The sequence below is a fragment of the Thamnophis elegans genome, chromosome 4, assembly GCF_009769535.1.
Source record: "Thamnophis elegans isolate rThaEle1 chromosome 4, rThaEle1.pri, whole genome shotgun sequence".
NCBI lineage: Eukaryota > Metazoa > Chordata > Lepidosauria > Squamata > Colubridae > Thamnophis > Thamnophis elegans.
The window spans coordinates 98,167,061-98,186,297 of NC_045544.1; the positions used below are offsets into that span (position 1 = coordinate 98,167,061).

General features: G+C 39.2%; 1 protein-coding gene across 1 annotated transcript in view; it reads right to left on the reverse strand.

Annotated features, from left to right (window-relative positions):
• PTK7 (protein tyrosine kinase 7 (inactive)) overlaps positions 1-19,237 on the reverse strand; it is a 92,776-nt gene that overhangs the window by 16,392 nt on the left and 57,147 nt on the right. The window contains exons 2-12 of the mRNA XM_032216604.1: positions 16,858-17,151; positions 13,929-14,031; positions 12,739-12,929; positions 11,959-12,109; positions 11,409-11,539; positions 10,895-11,164; positions 10,411-10,544; positions 7,689-7,824; positions 7,042-7,161; positions 6,508-6,657; positions 5,555-5,705 (exon numbers count right to left, since the gene is read on the reverse strand). Of these exons, the coding sequence (XP_032072495.1) occupies positions 5,555-5,705; positions 6,508-6,657; positions 7,042-7,161; positions 7,689-7,824; positions 10,411-10,544; positions 10,895-11,164; positions 11,409-11,539; positions 11,959-12,109; positions 12,739-12,929; positions 13,929-14,031; positions 16,858-17,151 (1,831 nt within the window). The remainder of the gene's footprint in view (positions 1-5,554; positions 5,706-6,507; positions 6,658-7,041; positions 7,162-7,688; positions 7,825-10,410; positions 10,545-10,894; positions 11,165-11,408; positions 11,540-11,958; positions 12,110-12,738; positions 12,930-13,928; positions 14,032-16,857; positions 17,152-19,237) is intronic.

Genomic DNA, 19,237 nt, shown 5'->3' on the forward strand with positions numbered 1-19,237 from the left:
ACAAATCCCCATCCCCAATCCTCCCGACTTCCCAGGGCCCACACCTGGCACTACCTTCTGTCTAAAATATCTTGTATACATATGGATTAAAAAATAAAAGTAATATGTCAAAAGAAAGAAAAACAGAAAAAAAAAGAAGAGAGAAAAAAAAAGAGAAAAGAAAAAAGAAGAAAAAAAGAAAAAGAAACCACTCTTTGTGTTGATCTCAGCCCCCCATCTTTATCTATGCTTAAATAGTATAAATCATTCTATCTATATTTTATTCTCGTCTCTTACTTCTTTGCTATTTACCCCAACCTTCTGTAGACTCTCCCGTTCCTCTTCCTAAACCTCATGATCCCTTCCGATAAGATTTAAGCAACGTGGTTCATGCCACATATTCAAATATGACTTTACAGAAGAGTAATCAAACTTTCCCTTCTAGTAAAATTTAAACAGCGTAAGTGATCTTTCTTAACCTCCTTTTCAAACAGTAATTCAAAATAATCTAGCCAAGCTTCCCCTTCTTAGTAAAATTAAGCAGCGTAGATCAAATATTACTTTACACAGAAATCAATTTCTATCTTAAGATAATTCCAACCGACTTTCTCTTCTGATAGGATTTAAATAACGTAGTTCATTCCACATGCATTTTACCCTCATCCCTTACTTGTCTAATATTTACCACTATCAAATTTATACTAGCATTTGTTTAAAATCTAACTCAAAGCAATTTCAACCAACTTTCCCTTCTAATAAAAGTTAAATAGCATGGATCATTCCACATATTCAAACAATACTTTCAGCAAGAGTCAGTTAACCTTCTGTTTTAAAATAGTCCCTTCTAACAAAGTTTAAACAACATAAATCATTCCGCATTCTTTTTACACTTATCTTAAGATAATCCCAACCGGCTTTCTGTTCTAATAAGCCTTAAACAACGTAAATCATTCCACATATATTTTACCCTCATCCCTTGCTTGTCTGATGTTTACCACTATCAAATTTATGCTAACGTTAATTTAAAATCTAGCTCAAAGTAGTTTCACCCAGCTTTCCCTTCTAATAAGAATTAGTCCGCTTTTTCTACCAGAGAGAGGTCTCAAACCCCCATTCAGTCCTCAACTTTGGCGAGTATTTTAAAATGTCTAAATTCTCGATCTCCGTTTTTCTGCTTCTCCGAGGGAGGAAGGGCTACTCCCTCCATCTTGCAACCACATAGCCTGCCGTTTGCCTTCTCCTTCCGCTTGTCTCTCCTCTCTTCCAAGTGAGTCAGGAAGTCCCGCCTTCAGAATCCTGCAATAGAAATCTTGAGCCTCCAAAACAGAGTTAAGACGAAATCTTTGATTCTCAAATGTAACCGTGATGCCGGCAGGGGCCTCCCATCTGTATCGAATCTGTTGACTCCTAAGCTCCTTAGTTAAAAAGGTGTAGTCCCTTCTTGCCTTTAACATCTGGAAAGGTATTTCTTTGAAGACAATCAAGTTCTGGCCATCAACTCGGAGACTGTTATTATAAAACTTTTGCACAATCGCATTTCTAGATTCTTTTGTAGAGAAATGTATAATTATATCCCTCGGGAGCTGTCGCTGTTCCGCTATCAATGAGTTCTGGCGATAGATTTTCCGAATCTGCCAATCAAAGTTAAGTCCCGGGCTTCCCACCGCATAGCTGAAGGCTTCAGCAAAGGTCTGTTTCAAATTCTCTTGCTCCTTTTCACGGAATCCTCTGACTCTTATTGCAAATGCCTTCCTATTAAAATTTATCATCATGAGCTGTTCTTCATTGTCTCTAATTTTTTGTTGTAAAATTTGAATATTGGTAGTCAAATTAAAATTAGCCTTCTCCAAACTTTCCAATTTGTTCTCTATTTCAGCAGAGTAATCTGACAGGGCAGACACGGCTGCAAACGTATTCGCCTTCATTTGATTAACTTTAGACTTTAAATCATCATATAGTTCCAATACAAATTCCTTAATTTCTTGTTTAAAGGCATTAAACATTTTAAAGAAATATTCCTGTGTTAGAAATTCTCCAGTAGAGGGCATAGGAGACAAAGGCTGTGGTTCCAGTAAAAATTCTTTAAATTCTTTAGACACATTTGTAGCAAGACGCTTCTTTGACCTGGGTGCCATAATAAATAAACAAATAAGCAGCGCTTTGCTCCCCTCTATTTCCAAAGAAGAAGAGTTTATTTTGTTAAGGAGCGGTCTGCAGGAAGGTAAAACCGGCTAAGTACATCCACTATCAATCATCCACGGAGAGAAATCGCCATTTTGAAGTCCATTTAGACAAAGAAGTCTCTAAGACAAATGGTGCTGGTATTTAAGATAGTAATAAAAGCATAAATCTCACAGGGGTGGGACCCGCCCGTATCAATTCTAGCTTGAAAAAACTTTGTTTTGTCCTGGGGGGGGCTAGCCTGTCTGGGGCTGCCAAAAAAAAAAAGGCAGCTGAGAAGAACTGGCTGGAGATAAAAGCTCTGCTCCGGCTGGATCTAATCTCTGTCCACAGCCAAAAAAGAGAAAAAGGCTGTGGCTTACGAATAGACCCTCGCCTACAGAGCTACTCCCTGCCCCTTTTTTTTTGCCAAAAAGGGGTGCTATCTATGATCTTATTTAGATATACAGACCAGATCTCTGAGGAGCTCGGTGGAGCCCTCCTCGGCAACAGGCCACGCCCCCAGGAAGTCCGAAAAAGCAGATTCACTTAACAACTGTGTGACTAATTTAACAACAAGAAAGGTTGTAAAATGGGACAAAACTCACTTCACAACTGTCTCACTTAGCAGCATAAACTTTGGACTCAAGTGTGGTCGTAAGTCAAGGACCACCTGCAGTGAGTCTTAAGATTTTTTTTAAAAGAAGCAACATCAGTTTGAAAACGAAATTATTTCCACATTTCTAATTCTTCTCTCTCTACATGTAGCTTGAACTCTTGAGTTCCAGCTCTGTGTCAAAGAATGGATCTAATCTATTCTAAAAATTCCAATCTCCAAACTACTTTTGTCCAGATGTGATTTATTTTTCACAATGGTTACCATTTAAATGTTATGTGCTCTCCAAAGTTTTAAGTACAAAACTTCAACCACCTGAGATTTTTTGGGAGCAACAGAGGTTGAACTTTAGGTTTGAAAAGCATAAGATCCATGAGGCACATATTATTATTATTATTATTATTATTATTATTATTATTATTATTATTATTATTAATGTGCCAACACATCCATGATGCAGCCCTTTGAGGCATTTTCAAGAAACATCTGCCTAATATTAGATGAACTGTAAATGCTGGTTATGGCTTCATACATGAGACAGCAATGAGACAGAGCAATTAATTGTTCATCTATTGTGTGAGTTTCTGGGAAGAGTTGTGCCACAAGCTAGAGAGATAACTTTTTTCCCACAAAACATGAGATGGAGAAGGAACTGCAAGCAAGAGATGTAAAAGGTGATCAAAACAGGAAAGAGCCTCCTTAAAAGCACAGCAGTTCAAGAGCAAAATCTACATAGTAAAGATAGGAAAAGGGGGAAGAGAGAATGAATAGACAAAAATACTCTGGCAATGATGATGTGGTTTTCTAGGGTGCTCTTATGGTTAACTTCTCTCCCTGAAATACATTCTCTTTTGCTTTCTTTATGAGGTCTTATTTATAGACCTTGCATTTCATACCGATTGCTGCAATTGCATGAATTTCAAGGATATTACAAGTTGCTGTACAAATGTTTATGCATGTATTTCTGCCACTTGCATATATTTCATTAATTCAACATATTTGTGTATCGTTTACATCACTCATTCTATTTTTCCACTGAACAACGTGGTTTCTCCAGCCACTGTCTACAGTTTTTCAAGAAAAAATATCTAGGACAACGTGAAAGCTGGAATGTTTAGATGCTAAATTATGTAGCTATATTGTATGTTCAGGTAGTCCACAGGTTAAGAACCTGTCCAACTTAGGGAAAATGCTACATAGGAACGGGATGCCTATTGCAAAATATGGATTGCATTCTCCTTCCTCAAGCTGAAAGTACTGAAGCTGTGCACCGCTTTCAGGACCTGCTGAAAACCGATGAACATGGGCTACATATTAAAAACGTGCGGCTTCAGCAGTTCCTAAAAGCATTGGGTAGCTTTTAGGAACAAGGAGCACATCGGCTGCCATTTTTAATAACAGGCATCATGTTTGTAAGTACAAGTTCTATCCCAACTACAAATTTGGGTTAAAGACAGTTAAGAGAATGGAACTTGTTCTTAATCTGGGGAGTGTTGTATCAACAGACACATACCGTAACTTCTCCACACACACACACACACACACACAAAAGAGGGTGAAAATCTGGGTGCATCTTATACATTGAATACAGCATTTTTGGCCTCATGAAACCCTGCCCCCTTCACAAAAATGGCCCTGCAGAGGGTTTGGGAGGCCTGCAAAGTGCTCCTGGGGGCTGGGGAGGGCAAAAAAGAGAATGGGCCATTTTTTGCTCATTTTTGCCCCCCCCCAGCCCCCAGGGGCATTCTACAAGCCTCCTAAAGGCTATGCATGCCCCTTTTTTGAGGGGGGGGGAAATGCAGCCATTTTTGTGAAAAACGGGTCGTTTTTGCTCATTTTTGACACACACACACACACACACACACACCACCCAGGAACATTTTGCAGGCCTCTCAAACTCTGCATGCCCATTTTTCATAAAAAATGAGGCATGCAAAGGGTTTGGGAGGTCTGTAGAGTGCAAAAACTTTTTTTTAAATTTACCTCTTCAAAATCTTGGTGTGTCTTATACTCCGGTGCGTCTTATACACCAAAAGATATGGTACATACATAACACATAATGGATAACATATGTATCTGTACAACACTGTAATCTTATTTTTCCAAACATTACAATAATCCCCATATAAAATTCAGATATTTTCTGACATAATAATATGCAAAGGAAATCAGAAAAAGGTGCTACAGATTTAAGTTTGAAAATAAATGTGTATTTGAAACTGTTTAAGTTGCAGCCTGTGCTTGTTGTAGGCCTCTCCAACTCTTTGCAAGTATATTCTGAAAACATGTGTTTGAAATAAAAGTATGAAGCTTTTCCTGAGCAAAAGCAAATTCAGAACACTGAAAACTGAGCCTGAGCCCAAAAATAACTATAGTTTCCTGAATTAATGTGTGCATGTGTGTGTGTGTGTGTGTGTGTATATATATATATATATATATATATATATATATATATATATATATATATGTATGTATGTATGTATGTATGTATGTATGTATGTTTGTGTGTGTGTGTGTGTATACATACATACATACACACACATTAATGTGTGTGTGTGTGTATATGGGTGTGTGTGTGTGTGTGTGTGTATATATATATATCCCAGTAAGGGTATGGCTAGCTGATGAGAGCTAAATAGCTTGAAATAGATCTATACTAGTCTCCCTTTATTTATTTATCAGCACAAATAAAACACACACACACACACATATATATATATATATTTTCTCAGACATTTATTTATCCATTTAACATTTTAAGTAAACTAATCAGCCAAAGGGGACTAAAAAGAGCCATACCTGGGTGAAAATTCATCATGATCCAGAATCTTATCCTTTCCTTTCCACTGGATTTGTGGCAATGGGTCACCCTCAGCTTGACACTGAAACATGGCTGTGTGTCCTGGATATACAGTTGTGTCATCTGGCCTCAGTTTGAAGCTTATAAACACTAAAAGGAGAAAAGGAAACCATTGACACACCACTGGACTCTGGTGTTTCTTGGTACCATTGAGGAGAGACCAGCTGTCTTTGAAGAACACTATGCTCAAACATCAAGCTAGCAGAGACTGTTACACTCACCATATTATCAGATGGTGGCAATTATGAGGAGCAGGAGAAAAAACCATTTTCCCACATTTTTATCATCAAGGCTCACAAAGATGCTCTTCACCCCAAACATTCCCCATGTATTTTATTACCTGAGATGCCTTAACAGTAATTTAAGTCTCTTGTCTTAGCATTTAGAGATAGAGAACATTTCATTTACAGATTGAGCATATCCTACATGCATGCATTATGGTACAGGTAGTCCTCAATTTACGAGTAAGTGACTTTTGCCCCATTTTACCACCTTTCTTGTCACAGTTGTTAAGTGAATCACTGCAATTGTTAAGTTAGCAACATATCCTGCCCATAGACTTTGCTCATCAGAAGATTGCAAAACCTTGCATGACTCCTGGATGCTACAACCATCATAGATATGAACCAGTTGCCAAGCATTCGAATTTTAATTATGTGATCATGAGGATGCAGCAATGGTCATAAGTGGGGAAAAAATCATAAGTCACTTTATTCAGTGCCATTTTAACTTCGAATGGTCACTAAGCAAATGGTTGTAAATCGAGGACTACCTGTAATATGAAAAGAAATAAATGGACTGAAGACCCACAGAGACTTGTAGAGAATTAAATAGGTCATTCATATTGCTAATCATGCCAGAGATACATGGAGTTCTGTCATCCAATGTTTACCTGCCACTGTAAGTTGAATCGTTGCTCTGATCTCTCCTTGTGGACCATTGGAAGCAATACATGTATAGTTTCCAGCGTCACTCCGGGTCACTTTATGAAAGTGCAGATTTCCAGAATTGTTACTGACCCAGGTTGGTAGATTTCTCCCATCTGGCCAGGAGCAAAAAAATAATAAATTCAAAGTTGGATCATAAGTAGCAGAGGGCACTAAATAGGAAGCAAAGACTTGAACAGATACATTGTACTTAATCCAGTGTCACCCAGTTTGGATTACAACTCCCCCAATTCCCAGTCAGCAGAATACCAAGTTGCAGAAAGCTATACTGGGAAAATTTAGTTCATCGAATAGATGTGGGAAATACTTTATTTCAAAACTACATTAATAAAAGATAAAAGGCAAATCTAAAAGGCAATTTAATTGGATTTCTTTCCAAAGCAAAAGTTAAAGATGTCTCTTGTAATTAAATCTATTGCAAAAAGCAAAAATTGTGTAACTTGCAGCCCCACCCATAACCTTCAATGTTTAGATTGTACCGGTTTTAATCCAATGGATTGCAGGTTTTTCTCGCCCTGTAGCTGAGCAGGAAATAGTGACTTCTTTATCAAATTCAACACACTGCAGGGGTTGAGGCGGAGGAGTAAACTTCAGCTTTTCTGAAATGAAATTGCATTTGTCAGAGGCTTAAAGAGACAAGTAAAACATCTAAAGAATACATTCCTAAATTTTCTGCAAGAAAGCTTTCTTTCCATGGATTGCAGAGATGTGAGTATGGCCAAAAGAAATTTCAAGGTCTATAAAGACTCTCAATTTCAAGGCAGACACATAAATCTTGCCATCTTATTGGATTTTAAAGGTGCTCTTTTCTGTGGTTTGTGGATCGTTCTCTGGAACGATCTCCCCCCCCCCTTCAAATATATATGACAGGCTCCAGCTCTTGATTGTCTTTAGGAAAGGAAAATTGTGAAGAGCTGGATTCCCACCACCACCACCAACCACAAGGGGCCAGTTGAGAAGGGCTCCCTTTAGTTTGCTTTGTTATGGTGCTTGGTTGTCTTGATAATTTGTATTTTACACATATATTGCATATGTTTCCATGTTACATGATTTGAGGTTAAACTAACAAATACAGATAGACATAATCTCACATGCAATAAGCGAAGGCCTTAATGTTAGTACATACCCAGAACATGTACACGGACGTGTTCTTCAATACTTCCTGCTGGAGTGCTGCTTACACACTTGAATATTGTTCCATCGTACACTTCCACACTGTTAATACGCAGTGTCCCATTCTCAGCAATTTCAAAGCGGGAATCCTGCCCAGCATGAAAATTGTGAAAACATAAAGCATGACTACATTGAGCTTCTACATCAAAAACAACACCATTACAAAGTGCTTTTGTGCATGCTATATGCTCAAATTGTTCCTAGTGGGTAGCAGACTGTAGCTGTTGATTTAAAACAGCTTTCACACATCACACAAAAGAGAATGCAAAATGTAAATAATTAAAATACTATTAACTCCCAGTCTCAAATACCAAATCCTTATATTAGCACACAAAAAGTGTAACACAAATATTGAAGAACCAATAATGTTGGATACATGGGAAAGAATCTGGGTAAGAAATGTGAAATTTACACAAGCTCAAAATCTGAGAGAAAATTTTTACAAGATGTTCTATAGATGGCATTTAGATCCTAAAAAGTTGGCTTCTATGTATCCGAATGTACAGCCTAAATGTTGGAGGTGTGGTTCTCTCGATGCTACATATTATCATATATGGTGGACCTGCCAAAAGGTTAAGGCATTCTGGATAAAAATATGGTGGGTTATGCAAAATATTTTTAAAAGAAGGATAAAGTTTATTCCTCAGTTATTTTTACTAGGTATATGTACTGACTTTACAGTGGTAGAGACTAAACTTGATTTTGCACCTAATAACTGCAGCAAGACTGTTGGTGGCGCAATACTGGAAGAAAGAAGACTTGCCTACAATCCAAGAATGGACATTGAAAGTCACAAACTTAGCCGAGATGGCTAAAATATCGGCATATCTTAAAGATCACTCAAATGAGAGATATAAACGAGACTGGAAAAAATGGATTGACTATAACAAAATAAATACGGGACCAAGAAATTCCAGTTAGCCTATGCTTAAGATCAGAAATGATTTAAACTGTTAAAAGTTAGTTCAGTAAGAAGCAGCTAAGGTCAATGTAGAATGTCATTAATTTCTTTATTTCTTTTTTCTCAATAGATTTTAGACTGTGTTAGCTAAAAATCCATACCGTGTACGGGTTCTGGGAAGTCGGGGGGGAGGAGGAGGGGGGTTGGGTGGTGGAGGGAGGGAGGGGCATACAAAAAAAATTGTACTTCAATGTTTTAATGATTGACGAATGATGAAATATTTGTGTTTTTTAAAAGAAATAAAACCTTATCTGAAAGATAAAAAAAAAAGTGTAACACAGAAATCTTGAAACACTATAGGTAAATTAGTATCAATCCAACCTACAGCCTTTTGACCTCAAACAGAAAGCTAAAAGGTGCCTCCATAAGTGTCTGGTTCCTACCCAGCACACTTTCCCCTCTGCAATTAGGTTCTAGTCAGTTCTTGTCTGCAAGAATAAGACTCCATTTTCAGATGTATCTCGTACACAGAAAAAGAAGAGAATTAAAATGGAGACTTCCAATAATTGCTTTTTAAGCACTGTGTCAGATGCTTAAGTTCATCTCCCTTTTGTTACAGTTTTATGAAAAGGTTTTAATTGCATAATGGGATTAAGCCAATGGAATCTGATCTATAAAACCACAGGACATATTCCACTGTTAACTGCAAGACCACACACTTGTTTAAATGAATATGCATGTATGTGAGAGAGAATAGAAACTGCACGGGGTAACACGATTAGTGAATTATTTTGGGTCAATCACAACGAAATATGTGTGTGGGCTGGCTTTGTTGTGGGTACACACATACCCCTTTCCCAAACAACATATTTGATACACATGAATGTATGATAAGCTAGATACAGTCCTAAATATATCCATACATGCTCTGATAGGTTTCATGTCTATCAGTTGTATTTTCCCAGAATTCTCTATTGATTTTATCCGAGCAAGGAAAAACAGAAGAGAAAATCAGGCACAACTCTCATCATTTATTCTCTGTCAACTTCAGCAACAGAAAGACTTTCTGTTTTGGGAAAGTACCAGCCAACCAGGATGGCAAGTTTCTTTGGATTGGAACATGCTCCAAGGTACAGCTACAGCTAGACAGGCATAGTCAGAAAAGCCCTGTCTACTATTATAACTCTCTATCAAATAATTTCCTTGAAGCACAGCTCAGTCTACACACCTTCTCTGGGCATTTTGAGAAAACTACAATTGAGAAAGATCTGGAGGAGGCTCATTCACATGGGTCCATGTGAAAGTTAATAGAAATCTAGATTTAGCAATAGTGTTTAGACTTATATCTCTCCCCATTCATAGTGTTTTACAACACTCTCTGGGCAGTTTACAATGTCAGCATATTTCCCCCCCAAAACCTGGGTTCCCATTTTACCAACATCAAAAGAATGGAAGGTTGAGTCAACCCTGAGCCCATCAGGATCAAACTCTAGGCTGTGGGCAGTTAGCCTGCAATACTGCATTCTAACCACTGCGATTTAGAGACAAGCACATGTCAATGTCAAAATACAGAAATATAATATTAACTCAAGAGAATTTAAAGTACAATCAAAAAGTTATACTCTCAATATAATGGAAGCATTTATGAGAACTGTATTAGTAGGAGAGGAAGCCTGAGATGCCTTAAAAGTATAACAAAAAGGAGTAAAGATTTAGCAGAAAAATAGTAGACCACTTGTTCCATCAGATAGTAAAACATCCTTTGATAATTTACCTCTGAAATAGGATTGCCATTACGAAACCAGTTGACAGTGGGCTTGAGAGAGGCTTTACTGAGACAATGAAGGTATCCTGGTTTGCTTTCCTCTAGCTGACTGTCCTTGGGCTTTTCCACCCATTCTGGCTTTGCTGGAAAGAGACAGAAGAAAAAGAAAGATTACTAATCAGAAGTGACTTAATAGCAGAAAATTCTGGTAGCATTGTATGCCATCCTATATGGGCCTTCTGAAGAGACCCTTTCATTTGTTTCTTGAAAAAAGTCCTAAGCCAAATTGACAGAATGATAAAGACCATAAATCTAAGTTACAGCACCAGATTCATTTAGCTTTGATAATCTAGCCATGTCATTCCTGATGCCCAAGTTCTCTTCAAAAGTTTTAGAGTGAATTTTTCTTCTCTTTACCATCCCAACTCAAAGAATATTGAAAATTCACTACACTTTTTGTTCTCTCAACATATTCATAATAGAACCAGCTTACTTGCTACTGAAATGGAAAGATCTTGTTTTTTTTCTCCAGCCTTGTTCATTGCATGGCAAGTATATATTCCAGTATCCTTTTCTACAATAGTGGTGAAGACAAGGTCCCCTGCTTCTTGGTGAACTCTCCCAGTAGTGGGGATACGGACATTGTTTCTCTCCCACCAAATATGGGGTTCAGGGATCCCACGAGGAGCCACACAGGTTACACGTTGCTCTTTATTGGCTATGACAATTTTGGGGTTAAATACTTGAGAAAAATCTTCAATTTCTATGAAAAAACAAAATGTATATTTTAGAATCCAGCAATGTTGATACGTGATTTGGGCTAAATGCGTTAGGATAAGTCTTAATTACATATCTGAATATGACAGTATCCAACAACTTATCATTTTTATGATACCCAAATTTCAGGGTAGCTAGCTCTTCCCACCCTGAAAGAATGGCAAAACAAAGAACCTTCAGCCCAAAACTTACCAAACTCCACAGAATCTCTGTGAGATACAAGCCCATACCTGCTAGTTGTAGGGTTGCCTCCAGGATTACAGGTTTTCCTTTTTGTCCACGGCCAACACATTTGTAGATTCCAACACTGCGTGGTTTCACCTGAGTTACTAGTAAAGAGCCATTGGAAAATATGATGGTCCTTTGAAAGAACAGGGAGAAAAGATGCATTGAGCTGATACAACGAAAAGATAGTTACAGCAATGATGGATGCCTCCATAAAGTAGCACTATTTACTATTCTGACAACCTTCGCCACAGTATTTACTGCTATAGACAACTGACTAGTGTTAAAGTGATAAATAGGCAATGCTGAGTAATTTTTAAGAACTGGAAACCATTCTGGCCACCAGCAGATCCATCTTTCTGCCAAATGTAATGTGACTGATTCTCTCATTGTTGAGAGAATCCCGAAGGCCTTGCCTATAGTAACAGATAAGCAGCCCGACAGGTCATTGATCAGTACCAAAAAATAATAGCAATTCATTTTTATTCCAAGGAAATATACCTGCCACATGACTCTCTATTCCCACAGTCTTTTATTTTTAAATGAGCTACTTACCTGCTACGATTTTGAATTGGGGAGTCATCCTCAAATAGCCATTCTTGGGTAGGTGGTGGCACAGCCTGGAACTTGCAATGGAACATAGCCTCCTCATTTTTATTGACAATTTGGTTCTCAGGAACTATCACTGGGTGGGGGAAACTTTCATCTTTGACAGGGAAAAGGAATAGAATAAATCAATTCATCATCTGGATTCTCTTTCAAAGCATTTTTTCCCCTTCAATTTACATGTCTGCTTTACCATGTTCCCTCTCCCACCCCAGAGCCAGCAAAAAACCAAGCCACTCTTAATCTTCTTGCCCCCACAGCATACCCTTACTATGCAACAGGAACAGACTTGTGCTATGCCACTGTCCATTCAGCTTTAATACACAATAAGGCTTCCCCGAGAGTCGCAGCCATTGGGAAGGGAATTCCCAACCACAGAAGCTACAGAATTACAAGAGCTGAGTTCTTTCAATTATGGTTTTAACTACAGGATTAATCCAGAAAGAAACTGGTTAGTTTCATGGCATCAAGCTTTCTAAACCAGAAGTTGACCAACACATTTAAAAACAAGAAACACTGGGTTGTTCAAATTGGAATTCCAGCCTTTCTTGTAGCCAAAAAAAGGGCTGAGGGGAGATAAAAGAGAGACTAAACTGAAGGGAATGGCCCCAAATAAAACAGGCAGAATCCGCTTGAATCAACAGATTGCCAACATGACATATATTCAGCACAAAAACACTTGAGACTTTCTCAAGATTAGACACTTGTAAGAGCACAAATGCCAATTACCTATAATATTGAGGGTGAAATTGTTTCGGCTGCATACAGTGCCCACAGCATTCCGAGCACAACAGTAATAAATGCCATTATCATCTGGGTTGGCACTCTTGATGGTGAAGGTCCGCTCCTTATTATTGACTGAGTAAATTGTGCGATCGTCTACAATTTGGGTACCATCTTGGAACCACTGACTTATTGGGCTACGAAACACAGACAGTTGAAAAACTCAGTATGATGAAAAGAGCAATTACTTAGCAAACAACTAATAAATGCACAACCTCTTTATACCAAAATCTGTGATGTAGATGTGGGTATTTTGATGAAAATTCATAGATTTAAAACAAAACTTTTAGCAAACATTACTAATATTACACATTACTGTTACATTACTAGTGTTACACAATAATCTTGTGTATTCCCAACCTGTGCCATCTTCACATTAGCAAAGGGCATTCAAGCATCAGAGGCGCTACTCCCTCCTTTGTCATGTTCAGGATTGCACTAATCAACTCTTTTAAGTATGCATTTATTTAATTAAATTTATATGCAGCCCATTTCACTGCTGCTGCAAGTGAGCAGCTTACAAAATGCTAACAAGATAAAAATACAAAAAATTAAAACTATGAACTATTAAAGATTAAAAACCAACAAGAAAGGTGACGTAGGAATGGGGATCTTCTCTTCAGCCACCCATACCATAGAGCATTGCTACTGGGGCACCGAGCCAATCAGCAGAGCCAGGTTTTAAGGCGCTTCCTGCAGACCACGAGTGTGGAGGCTGACCCCCACCTCTGACAGGAGAATATTTTTTGGGGGGGGGGGTGTACAGCAGCAAAGGAACTTCCCCTGAATCCCGCCAGCCAAAGTTCTTTGGCAGACATAACCCAAAGTAGCCCTCTTCTGCTGGAGTGAATGAGAGGAGCCAATCCTCCTGGACCATGCCACAATGGCTTTAAAAGTGATAACAACACATTGAATTGGATCAGGAAGCAGACTGGCACCACCAACAGTAGGCGTTAGCTTCTGAATACTCTTCAAGGGTAGCCCCATTGAGGGTTTTGCAGGAGATGCGGGATATGACCAGAGCATGAGTAACTCAAATTCATCTAAGATGTTATTGGAAGAGACAAGTTACACTAATGAATAGAGGAGGAAAAGTTACCCAAAATAAGCACGAATCTTTCAAAGTAGGGACTCACCGTGGGTGCCCATCAATGTGACAATGCAATGTTACTGGAGAAGAACTTTGTATATCCTCCACTCTGGCAGGATTCTTCAAGACAACTTTCCCTGTTTCAATCCCTTTCAAAAATACAGTAAAATTAGTCAGTTTGAGACCGCAGCCCTTTTGTATACTTTGGAACTCATCAGTCACTATGGAAATACAAAATTGTGTTCACCTTGGCGTGACTGCACATGCCTGGCAGTGGAAAAGCAAAATCAAGTGAATTATTTGTTTTGCTGTAACTTGCATTGCTCTTGCTTACATAAATAGTAATATTACTGCCTGTCTATAACTTTACATGAAGCTATAAAAAAGTATTTATGTAACTATTAAAGAAATCCTTACAGAGAAGGAATCAGATACAATGCAATCTTTCCTGTTTAGCATTTACAAATAGAAAACCATGATAACAGAAGAGGAATTAACTATATACTAGACATAAATAATACATATTTCCCTAGCATAGTGGGAGATGGAATGAGCTTTAGGATTGGTTGGCAATGCCAATATTTATAAACAGTTTTCCAGGTGGTTTCCAAAGGTAAGAGGGGATAGCCAAATCGGCACTCCACCCCCGCTGAGGCAGCGCCGAGCAGCCTCACGCAATACCACTAGCTTAGACGATCAAGATGAAGAATTTAGAAATTTAAGAAGTTGTTGTTAAAGCCAATTAAAGATCAACCAATTAAATGAATTAAGTAATTTCCTCGAGGAAGAGCTTTGGTCTGTTTGGACCAAAGACTGAGAGGAAACTGGGGGAGCCAAGGGGAGGAAGAGGCGTATTAAAGAATTCCCCTCAGTCTTTGGACCAATCAGTCTTTGAGAATATTCCACACGTAGCCCCTGCCACATCACACCCTGGAAAACATCCCCAAGGCTGACTTTCTCCTGTCACAATATGAAATAGAGATAACAAGTGAAAGCTAATATATAATCAATGGGAACTATTAAATAGGTTACCATATTCCTTACAATTTTTAAGAATAAAGAATTAAGGGGCTGGGAAGAAAAGAGTAGAGAAAGACAAATGTTAACTACACCAGGTAGGCGAATTTACAGCTGGAGTGCTAAACACAACTGACAGCCAAGACGCAAAACTGACTCATTTGCTTATGTCTGGCTCTATTAAAATCTCCCATAATTCTTTTTTAGCTTGGCTCACCCTAAACAAAAAATGGAATTAACAGTAGATGTAACACTGATCTGACTCAAAGAGCTGACTCAGCCCAAGTTAGGACCATTGTTTTCAGGTATTCTGCATTACTGAAAATAAAGCCGTACACAACATTACTTTAGAATCTAAAAGATGCAATAATATTCTAAAATAACTGCCTGTCATTGAGAAAGTACTGCAGCTGGACATCATGACATTTATATATTTTATCCATAGCACACATTCTTTCAGTAGCTAAAAGCTGTCAGGAAGCATCAGGACACTGATTAAATTAAAATATTTCCATCTTCCCCAAGGCTACTTTAATATGCATCTTCTGAGCAAATTCCGAATCAAACCAAAACAGAAGACGTATTATTTTATAACAGTTTTTGCTGACTTGAGGAAGAACAACAGTTATAAGTTAAATATATTTTTGAATTTAATGTATTAATATAATAATGAATTTTAAGTATAAGTATATACTTCTACAGATATACAATCTATGTGTAACTAATTTAAGGCACATAGATGAATATGTATCATAACATTCAGAATATTTTGTGTGTTGGTTTGCAACCAGTTACACCGCCATAATTGGCAGTGCATAATAAAGAAAAGGCTTTTTCGCTAACCCACAGGAAAAAAGGATTCCAGTTAAAAAAAAAAATTCTTCTAACACCTATGTTACATTATTATTAGTCAACATTAGAGCTAGTTTGGGAGAAAATGCAGTTTACATGTAAGTACAAGAAAATAGATCTGAGCCAGTTTGCTGTGGTGGTTAAGGTACTGGCTTAGAAACCTAGAGACGAGTTCTTAGGCATGAAATCTGGCTGGGTGACTTTGGGCCAGTCATTCTCTCTCAGCCCAGCTCACCTCAGAGTGTTGATATTGTAGGGAAAATAAAAGAAAAAAGGGGGTATTACGTATGCTAGGCACCAGGAGTGGGTTCCTACCCGCGTTGGTACTGGTTTGCTTCATGCGCGCATGTGCAGTTCACTGTAAATTGTTCTGCACATGCACGAAGAATGTGAAAAACTACTAAAAACATGCTGGTAATGGCAGCAGCGACCAGGGAACCTTCGGGGGCGTGGCCAGCCTGGGTAGCGTCCAAGGTCAAATTACCACTACCGCTTCACCTGTACCAGTGCGAACCAATAGAAACCCACCTCTGCTCAGCACCTTGAGTTATCTTTATTAGATAAAAATCTAATAAATGAAATAAATAATAAATACATTTGGTTGTGTTATTCTATCCATGAATATTTTATATATTTTCATGCAATTTCTGCTTTAACTTTATGGGTTCCATCCTTTTGTTTTTTAAATTACATATTAATTACAGTTATGTAAATGATGCCATTAATTTAAGCCATATAGTTTAGCAACATCTGACATGTATCAAACCTTATATTTGTACTTTATTACTAGCATTGTTTTCATTAACTGCATTAGTACTGAATAGACATTGACTATGAAATGGTAAATAGACTATATTCTTCATGAACAATGCTCCTTTCAAGTTTTACCATGAAAGGATTTGAGCTGTCCATCCAAACCAATATTTTTCATATGTAGATACTAGAGAATTATGGTTAACCAATGTTTCCTGGCGCATGAGTGCATTTGCTGCCGAAGTCAAGTTGGCTTATTTAAAGAACGCATTTGTTGTATATCTTCCCTTTTCTCTCCATTTTGACAGGTGGATGGAACATCAATGTAAGTTAGTAACAAAGATAATGCTCACATTTTATGTTGAAAGATACATTTGTTGTCCGAGCTTCTTCTCCAGTAACTACATTCCTGGCAACACATTGGAAGTTCCCGCCATCTTGCTGACGATCAATAGATGCAAACTGAAGGTTGCTCCCTTCCTTGAAACGCCGTTCAGTGTCCTGAAAAGGTTCCCCATTCTGTAACCACTCAAATTCAATGTCTCTAGGGTCTTTCACTTCACAGCGCAAAATGGCACCACGACCATGCAACACATCCTGAGAATTTGGCTCTTTAGTGAAAGATATATTTGCTTGAGCCCCAACAGCTAAAAAGAGCAAAAGAAAAATATTATCATTTGATTAACTAAATAACAAACATAATACGTTTATTTATTTAGAAACTGCTTGGTTTCAGAACAATTCTGAGAGGCTTACATTTAAAAGAAAACAAATAATAAGAATATACTACTGGATAAAGCACATATCAGATAATTGATCTGGGTTCTAAAAACAGCCTGCCCCAAGGTCTGGGTGTACAGCCAGGTTCTTAAAGACTTCTGAAACTTTGTCAAAGTGGGAAAACCATGGATATTATTCTAGAGCAGTGTTGGCGAACATTTTCACCACCAAGTGCCAAAACGGGAATGAGCATGACAGAAATTGGAAAACCAGGTGGCCAGTGTGCATGTGTGCGCTGGAAATCAGAAGATCATCTTCCCGGCACACGCATGCACATCAGACAACTGCTCTTCTGATTTCCAGTGCTCCTGCATGTGTGAAGACCAGCTGGCCGGCACACCGGAACCCGGAAGAGCAACAGGCAACGGCTCACATGCCAGGAGATGGCTCTGTGTGCCACTTCCTCCACTCATGCCATACGTTCACCATCATGGTTCTAGAGCAGTAGTTCTCAACCTGTGCATCAGGACCCCTTTGGGGGCCGAACGACCCTTTCAGAGGATTCGCCTAAGACCATTGGAAAACACATATTTTCAAGGAAAGGAACAGGAGAGGAGTTCCAAGCGGGGCTTTTCAAACAGCCGAACTCCTCTCCTGTCCCTTTCTTTTGCTGTTTGAACAAGCCATGCGGGTTGTGCTCCCTTTTCTTTCACAGCCACTTCATTTCCAATTGGAGGAGGGGAGAAGAAATTGATTTTTTCCGTCCCTCTCCATGGATCCCCACCCCAATTGGAAACGAGCTGGCTATGAAAGACAAGGGAGTGCGACCCGCACTGCATGTACAGACAGCAAAAGAAGGAACAAGAGAGGAGTTCCAAGCGGGGCTTTTCAAATAGCCGAACTCCTCTCCTGTTCCTTCTTTTGCTGTTTGAACAAGCCGCGCGGGTTGCACTCCCTTGTCCCGGCTGCCCCGCTGCCCGTGCGTGCCTATGTTTTCCAAGGCATGGAGAGATTCCGGAGCCCATCCATCACCCACATGGAAAACATAAGCACGCACACACAGCCTGCACAATTACAGCCCCGGAGAGTGGAGACTCTCGGAAAGAAGCCAGAGGCAGTGGGGCAGCCGGGTCCCTTGCCCTCAGAGGGAGGAAGGGCCAGTTGGGAGAGGGGCTTTGGTCCTGCTGCCTCTGTGGACAAAGCTTTACTGGCCCACGGTGAAGATTCCGTCCCTCATCCCGGAGCCTTCAGAACTTGTTCTCATTCGCCCGGGCTTGTGTAGAGGCTTCAGACATGTAATTGTGCAGGCTGTGTGTGCACGCATGTTTTTCACGGGGGTCATGGATGGGCTCTGGAGTTGCTCCACGGTGTGGGGCCGTGGCTGGAACACGAGGGGGACCAGCGGGGCCTCGTCCTTCTGAAGAGGACCTGTCCCCAAACAGGGCAGATGTGGTGGCATTGGTCTTGGGATGTTCCGCGGAGCCCCCCAGGGAAGAGGTACTTTTAACCATATATTTTGCTCCCATGTCTGCAGAATGCTGCAAAAAACCATGAATACAGGCCAGTTGTTCAGTGTTTCATATGTGATTGGAACACTCAACAAGGTGACCACAGTATATGTGTGTGTGTCTGTGTCTATGTGTGTGTGTGTGTGTGTGTGTGATAGAGACAGACAGACAGAGAGAGGCACAGAGAGATAGAGGGAATGAGAGACAAACACAGAGGGAGGGAGGAGAGAGATAGAGAGATAGATAGATAGATAGATAGATAGATAGATAGATAGATAGATAGATAGATAGAAAGATAGAGAGACAGACAGACAGATAGACACAGAGAGAGAATCACATAGAGAGACACAGAGGGAGGGAGGGAGGGAGGGAGGGAGAGAGAGAGAGGCAAAGACACACACACACAAACACACAGACTCACACAGAGAGAGAAAGAGAAAGAGAAAGAAAGGAAGAAAGAAATAAAGAAAAAAAGAAAAAAAGAAAGAAAAAGTGAGAGAGAGGT